This window comes from Protobothrops mucrosquamatus, unplaced genomic scaffold, assembly GCF_001527695.2.
Source record: "Protobothrops mucrosquamatus isolate PMUCROS unplaced genomic scaffold, P.Mucros_1.0 scaffold2760, whole genome shotgun sequence".
Classification (NCBI taxonomy): domain Eukaryota; kingdom Metazoa; phylum Chordata; class Lepidosauria; order Squamata; family Viperidae; genus Protobothrops; species Protobothrops mucrosquamatus.
In genome coordinates, this window is record NW_015388799.1 from 160,691 (window position 1) to 168,512 (window position 7,822).

The 7,822-nt window shown below is 36.6% G+C and overlaps 1 protein-coding gene across 1 annotated transcript; it reads left to right on the forward strand.

The window, feature by feature from the left end:
- The first annotated feature begins 491 nt into the window (after window positions 1-491).
- Window positions 492-969, forward strand: LOC114923282 (uncharacterized protein C11orf87 homolog). Its single transcript, XM_029286035.1, has one exon. It carries the CDS (start codon window positions 492-494, stop codon window positions 957-959), a length of 468 nt encoding a protein of 155 aa, XP_029141868.1. The 3' UTR covers window positions 960-969.
- Window positions 970-7,822: the final 6,853 nt, after the last annotated feature.

Consider the following 7,822-nt stretch of genomic DNA (forward strand, 5'->3'; position numbering starts at 1 on the left):
GGGGGGAGTCATTGCTGGGGTCTATACATTTAAATCTCTGTGACAGTCAGCAATCGTGACCTACGAATTTGCAAGGGCTCTCTCTTTCTCGGGTGTGGAGGACAGCCGGGATGGATCCAATGCAGTCCTTGCATTTCTCACCTTTGAAAATCGCCTCTATAACAGATGGTGCCTTTTGGGGTGTGGGAATCGTACTGTGGCTGAAAGGATGAAAAATGGTGATGATAAGGGTTTGGCTTTTTTTTTTTCTTTTTTCTTTTTTTGCCTTGGATCCAGTGTTGTGTATTTGGTTTGCTTAAGGCACGGAACGTTTATTTTTTTTATTTATTTTTATAATCTTTCTTTCCTCTAGCAAAGAAAAATGAGGGAGGTGTGAAGGGCTGGGCCAGGCATTCCCTCCCTAGCTTAAGGTGACAAGCATCTCGGTGGTGGAGACATCTGCAGAAGACGTCTTTTAGGGGGAAGGAAACCAAGCGAAACGACCCTCCTCAATGAGTGCGGAGCTGTCCAAAGGGTCCATCCTCTCCCTGCCCCCCTGCCTTTTGAATAGGACATCTGGCACTTCCAATGCCAGCAGCACCTGCATCACGCAAATGGGGCAGTTCTTCCAGTCCTTCTCGTCCACTTTTGTCTTGATTGTCTTGGTCGCCCTCATCTGCTGCCTGATTCTTCTTTCCCTGATCACTTTCCACATCCACAAGAGGAAGATGAAGAAGCGGAAAATGCAGAAGGCGCAAGAAGAGTATGAACGGGACCACTGCAGCAGCACCAGCACCAGCACCCAGGCAGGGGATTCGTGTGAAATACCCCAAGGAAAAGAATCACCCAGTCCAGGGAAAATCACCCAGGATTGTAGCATCCCCTCTCCTTCTGCCCCAGAAGCGCAAAATCCCCATCCCGAAAGATCGGGTTTGGAAACAGATACTCCCGGGCTCTTGCAAACAGTGGTATTGTCTTGATTTGGTTGACTTCTGTTTGTGGGGACCTCACCAAAAGACTTTTTTTTTTTTTTGGTGTTTGTATATATTTGAGTGGCTATTATTATAATCTTGAAGATAATGATGATTATTGCTAATATATATGAAAGAACTAACCGACCCGTCAGTATTCAAACGCATGTCAAATTAAATTGCGTTCTTCATTTACTTTTTTTTTTTTTTGTACTTGCAATCAGAAAGATGCATCTTATTTTTCCCAAGCAGAGAAGACAAGGGAAAACTGCTCAGTGCTACCAAATATAAAACAATCTTCCCTGAAATCAATGGTTCAGGCTGTACTATTGGGATGTACATACACAAATGTTTCAGATTATATATTATAGCACCTTTACATTTCATTCTTTTGGGGTGTGTGGGTTACACAAACATATGGTATTGAAAGGACTGGGTTTAAATCTACTGACAACTATGAAAAACTGAGGGAGAGTGTGGCGAGTTTTATACAAAGGAGGGTCTATTTCTAAGGGTGCATTCGAAGCCCCGTCCTGGGACCTGAGAGTGAGGGACTGGTGGTTAGTCCAATTTGAAACAACCAAGAATGCATTAACCTTTTTGTGAAATCTGTAATTGTTCTCTCTTCCTCCTCTGCTTTTCCAACTCTTTCACTCTCAATTTTAGAGATTAGCTTTTGTTTCCTTTTGTAGGATCAATATCTAAGTTTAAAAATGATCTCCACCCTCCAATGATTTTCACAACCCTCTTTTTGGGCAAAAAAATGACTTTTTTTTCTCTTTCTCTGCAGTATTACATACCCTGTGTCTTGCAAACTATGAATGCAGAACAGTTTAGCTATGCTTGTGTATCTATATCGATGAGAGAATGGAGTTATTACTTCATAGGAATGTTTTGGGATGTATTTGTCTCTTTTTAAGACATTTCTTTAGTGTATCAGCCTTTTTCTTATATTAAATCTGGATCAAGATACGTTTTCAATGACTAACACCAAGGTGATGTACAGTAATTTATTTTACCATCAGCTGTTGGTACTCTGGGACACCCACCTGATAAATCTTGTAAATTGTCTTCTGCAATATGTTCTGGTCCAATCAGACTTGCATTTTGCCCTATTGAAAACCAACTTCAGCATTGATGTAGTATTGAGCTGTCTTCTACTGTCCTGATTAGACTATATATTTGTTTTTTCCTAACCTTTAAATGAACACAATGCAATGGCAGCATACTTCTGTTCCCCTCCCCACGGATCTCTCTTGTGAATCTGGACAATAGAGGTTTGGTGTTAAGGTACCATCTATTAAAAACAGGAAAGCATTTTAAAAGAGACTGCTGTGTTTTTACCCGCCCCCCCCAACCCCCGGGAGAAATAATCATTCATTGTTTGAGGAAACTGAATGAATGGCTGCTTGTGCTGTATGTCTGTTAATATTAATAACAAGGAGAACAATTCTGCTTCCATTAAATCCTTTGAAGTGCCATTAATTTCAGTTGAAGAGACTTAACCTTAGGGCACAATCTTCCATTCATATATGTGGAACTAAGACTTTGCATTGAAAGATGCAAAGTAAACATTCACAGGACTACGCTGTAACTAAGCCTAAGTATTCATAACTGTACTTTGATTCTCAACCAACCGTAGAGCTCACGTGGATGACATTGGATCACTTATTCTCTCCCAGACCAGACTACTCTGCAGGGCTGTTGTAGGGATAACTTGAGGAGAAATCTGCCAAGATGTGCCTTGAGCTCCTAGAAAAAAAGAACATTTTTGCAATAAATAACAATATTTAAATGGGTTTAACTTTACATAATTGTACTTAAGCTGGGTGGCTTTTAAAATAAACCTTTTAATTGAAAAGTTACTTCAAAAATAAATTGATTAAATATTTATTTATTTGATTTCCATAGCCACCCATTATGTATTTAATACATGAGTAGCTATTGTTTATCAGTAGAACCATAAGTTGGTGAGCTAACACTCCTAAAATCTCTTCTGTACGATATCCAGCTAAGTACTCGGTACATCTTAATTAATATCAAATATACTGCAAAACAACAGAAGAGCTGTTTCACAAACGTTCAAAAATAAAAACTAACACGATGCAATGTTCTATCTTTAATTTATATTGTTCTGCCTGCTCTGTCTTTTCCCTGTGGCGACTGAAACTGATTTTTTTTTTAAAGCAAGATTATGTACATTTTAATAATTCAATTGTAATACTTTAGAATATCGTGGGTGGCTAGAATTCTCAGAGAATAATAGCACTATCTAAACATACAATATTTGCAATGCTATTATGGTACCAAAATGCAAGCGATTCAATATCTATCGCTTATTTTTCTTTGCTTCTTAGGTTTTCCTTTCACTCTTTACCAATTAGACTGAAAAATTGCTGCTGAGTGAAATCTCTCTCTAGTGTTTAGAATTATAAAACTAGAAGGAGCCATTCAGATAACTGAACCCAGTCCTTTACTCCTAAAGAAATCCCAATTAAACTGTGTTTGACAGGTGTTTATCCAATGAAAGGAAGCTTAGCACCTCTTTCTGAAATTAGTTCTAGTGTCAAATTGGGTTTAAAAGTTTTGCTGACATTTAATAGAAATCTGCCTTCTTATTCATTTAAGCTCACTGTAGGAACGGATCATGGACATCCTTGGTGTGACACCTTTTAAGCTGTTGCAAGACTGTTAAAATTGTTCGTTATCTTTTCTCAAAGCTAAAGTTGTCCAGTTCCGCAATCTGTCCTTGTTCTTTATTATTCTTGCTGTTACCATTCTTTGCACCTGTTCCTATATGTCAGGGGTCTTTAGTGACCATAAAATTCAAGACTGCTGAAGGATATAGTTCCCTTTATGCAACTTACCTATCATCTGTCAGAATAATTCAGAAGCTTAGGATGGTACATCTTCTTTCTGGCATTTTTATTTTTTTATCCCTTTTTAGTTCTTTCTTTTTTGTTCCTTTTAATTCTTTGAAGGGCAGAAGTAAAATGCTGTAGAAATAGGTTTACCAACTCAGTAAAGTTATATCACAGTCCTGCTGAAATCAATATTTATGACTGGCTTGTCTCCTAATGATCTCAATAGGATTTTAGTTTAGTTGGACATATTTGGACATAGGCTGTTATCTATTCCAGGCTGCTGGTAGGGCTCATATGATGTGCTTCCATTTAAAATAGTTATATGCTATATATAGAAAACTAGATTCTGTAACAGTGAGTAAATCTTAGCATCAAATCCTTGTTTTAATTTTTAGTGGTAGTTTTTGGAAGATGGACCATTTGGTTATGAGACCAGGCAGTTGAAAATGGCAGGGGCGTCTTCAGGGGAACCGGGTGTCAAAAATATGAAGACAGTGGTTAGCCTAAAACTAGGATCTACCAGTTCAATAATCTTTAAGCACTGAAACTTTATTGAGATCTGTACGCATTTGGTTTATTGATGAATTGCCTGGTGAGCAGAATGATTTGGCACAATCTACCAAAATTAAGCCCATTAGGCTGCAAATCCACTAATATAAGTTCAAGACTTTTAACCTCTAACTCTGCAGGTTGCACCTGAGAGTAAAGCCAATTAAACTCAAAGGGACTAACTGCTGAGTAGATTGCACCTTAACCTTAAATATTTATTTAAAAAGATTTATTTAATTTCTTTTCATTGGAAGCCATGAGAGTGATATCAGCTTAACTAGATTGAACTTGTTATGAGGAAATTCTTACTCATGTTGCCAAACCGTATGAGATTGCAGTTCATGCTAATGTAATGAAGAATAAGGATTCTTCTTTAATATCTGAAATTGAACATTTCCTTTTGTAGTGGCTTTTGTAGACCCACTGGCAGTTATGGAGAAGTATAAATGGAATATATCAAGAAATCTGAAAGACCTTTAAATTTTGAATGCAAATAATAATAGCATCAATCCATTTGCAGAGCTATCTGTTTTTACTTAGCAATAGTTTTTTTTAAAGAAACACTGGGTAAAAACACATAGTTTGCAATTAACTTATTTTGCAAACCTGAGATATATTTTATTTATACTTCAACATGAGCAGCACCCAAACTATTGTTATTAGCGGAGTGTTGTGAAGGTTAATCAGATTTTCCGCTTAAAATTAATTTAACAAACTTTCAAATGCTGGCTGATTAATTTACATAAACAATCCAGGCAAAAGCAAGAACACCCAGAATATGTAGAGTTCCTTTTGATTTCTTGCAGACTGGCTGAAATTAGAAAGGGTTTTTTTTCCCTCTCAAAGGGATTTGAGACAGCTATTTTGTGAAATCATTGTTTCAAGTTTTACAAATACAATATCTCTTCTTGATTTGTATTAGTGAGACTCATGATTCTTTTTATCTGAATCAGAAGTTAAGGAGGGAATCCTGATTATTCACTACTTAGGAATTTTCAGTGTTGGATGTGTTTATTCATGAGGACGCCCTCTTGTTTTTAATTAGGTTTACTCTTCAGAAATCTATTGAGGATTATAATATAAATTTTGTCATTGTAGACACATTTACCCAGGAGCACATACCAGGAAGCTATTTTTATTATTAGAATTTTTTTCCTAATGGTTAGCTTATTGTACTTATTGTTACTCAAGAAATTATAGTTAAACATGGCTAAGCATGATATCTAAATCCAATTCATAATTATCATGTGTTGGAAATATAGAAAAATAATGTGGTGTTAATGAATGTGGGAAAAATGGCAGTACATCCACACATGTAGTCAAAGCCTAATTTGAAAAATTAAAAGAAACAGAAAAGTATTTTACTTTTTGGCTCAGCTGGCCTTTGCTGCTGTTTTTAGAAGATTACAGAGAAGAGGTGTGTTTAGATTAATTTAGACGGAATAGAGCTTCTGGAATTGATTGTGGTTATCGCTGATTTTTCCTCAGTGATTTCAACACCATATATTGCTTAAAAATAATTCCTCCCTTCAAGAGTGAAATTAACTAATTCAGAATTCCCTTGCCTTTATGATTAATTTATCATAAAGTTGACTGACCAGCAAAAGGGTGAGGTTGCAACACAAAAAATGAACCAAATACACTTCCATCTCACCGTCAGACTCCTTAGTCACTTTTCCTTCTCTATTTAATGTTTGCAAAGCAACAAGCAAAACTGGAACCAGCAAAGTGCCCAATTAGTGCCTGTGTGTTTTGGTGCACCAGCTGCTTGGCAACTTTTTTTTTTTTCAATGCCAGAATGGGAAAAAAATCTAGGAGGTTTATCAGAAACTTGGCAGAACTTAATAGATGGCTTAGTGAGCTGCATAAAGCTGCACACAGCTTGTATAGAGTGACCAAAAAACTGGTGGTGGATCACCACCATATCAGAAGCAGTAAAAGTAATTCTTCTCTGAGACAAAGTTATCGGTTCACTGCCTATTATATTATCTAATTGCAAACATCACTTATGAGCCAGCAGTGTGCTGCAGCTGCCAAAAAAGCCAACACAGTGTTAGGCTGCATTAATAGAAGGATAGAATCAAGAACACGTGAAGTGTTAATGCCACTTTATAATGCCTTAGTAAGGCCACACTTGGAATACTGCATCCAGTTTTGGTCACCATGTTGTAAAAAAGATGTTGAGACTCTAGAAAGAGTACAGAGAAGAGCAACGAAGATGATTAGGGGACTGGAGGGTAAAACATATAAGGAACGGTTGCTGGAATTCGGTATGTCTAGTTTAATGAAGAGAAGGACGAGGGGGGACAGGATAGCCGTGTTCCAATATCTCGGGTTGCCACAAAGAAGAGAGAGTCAAGCTATTCTCCAAAGCACCTGAACATAGGATAAGAAGCAATGGATGGAAACTAACCAAAGTGAGAAGCAACCTAGAATAAGGAGAATTTTCCTGACAATTAGAACAATTAATCAGTAAAACAACCTGCCTCCAGAAGTTGTGAATGCTCCAAAACGGGAAGTTTTTAAGAAGAGACTGGACAACCATTTGTCTGAAATGGTATAGAGTTTCCTGCCTGAATAGGGGGTTGGACTAGAAGACCTGCAAGATCCCTTCTAATTCTATTTTTATTATTATTATTATTATTATTATTATTATTATTATTATTATTATTATTATTATTATTATTATTATTATTATTATTATTATTATTATTATTATTATTATTATTATTATCGTTATTGTTGTTGTTGTTGTTGTTGTTAAATGTACTGTTCTTTATTTTGATTTTTTGAATGTTGAATGAATCCTGACAGTGGAGCATTTGTCACAAGAAAAGTAATTGCTTTTAGCATCCAACAACATGGTGAAGCCTGTGTGGTGGAGTCATCTCTCTATACTTTGAAACTGTTGGGGTTCACTGAACAGAGGCTATCCCAGGGTACCCTCCCCGCATTGCAGGGACCATGGGCTTAGCTTTAAATCCCATGAATGTGATGCTTCATTTGTAATCTGGAGTAGTACAATCCACCTTTCCATTTTAGGGTTTTATAACCAGTAATTGACTCTCAACAGGTAAGGATTCTGTGTTTAGTATCGTCACAGCTTAATATATGTGAACCCTACAACTGTTTCAATTTCATTGTTTATAAGGTATGAGAAAAATATATTAGAGTACACATTCAGAAAGGCTTATGGTATATATGTGCTATTAACTGCCTATTTCTACTTCCACAGTTCTAACAAGATCATTTTTCAGAATTAACATGTTTACAATGGCAATTAGCTGGAGTCCTTTGAGTTACAAGAAACAGGATTAGAATTTGCCAAGATCTGAAATGTACAGGATATGTAGTCTCTTGAGGACTGACATTCCTCCCCCCTTTAAAAAAAATGATATATAGCAGTTAACGTTGGCTATTACTACATGAATTTAGCAGGAGGAAAGTTTACGCTTCAAG

What these genes read in the sequence shown, in the direction of transcription:
- LOC114923282 (XM_029286035.1), top strand. Translation starts at nt 492, where the DNA reads ATGAGTGCGGAGCTGTCCAAAGGGTCCATCCTCTCCCTGCCCCCCTGC.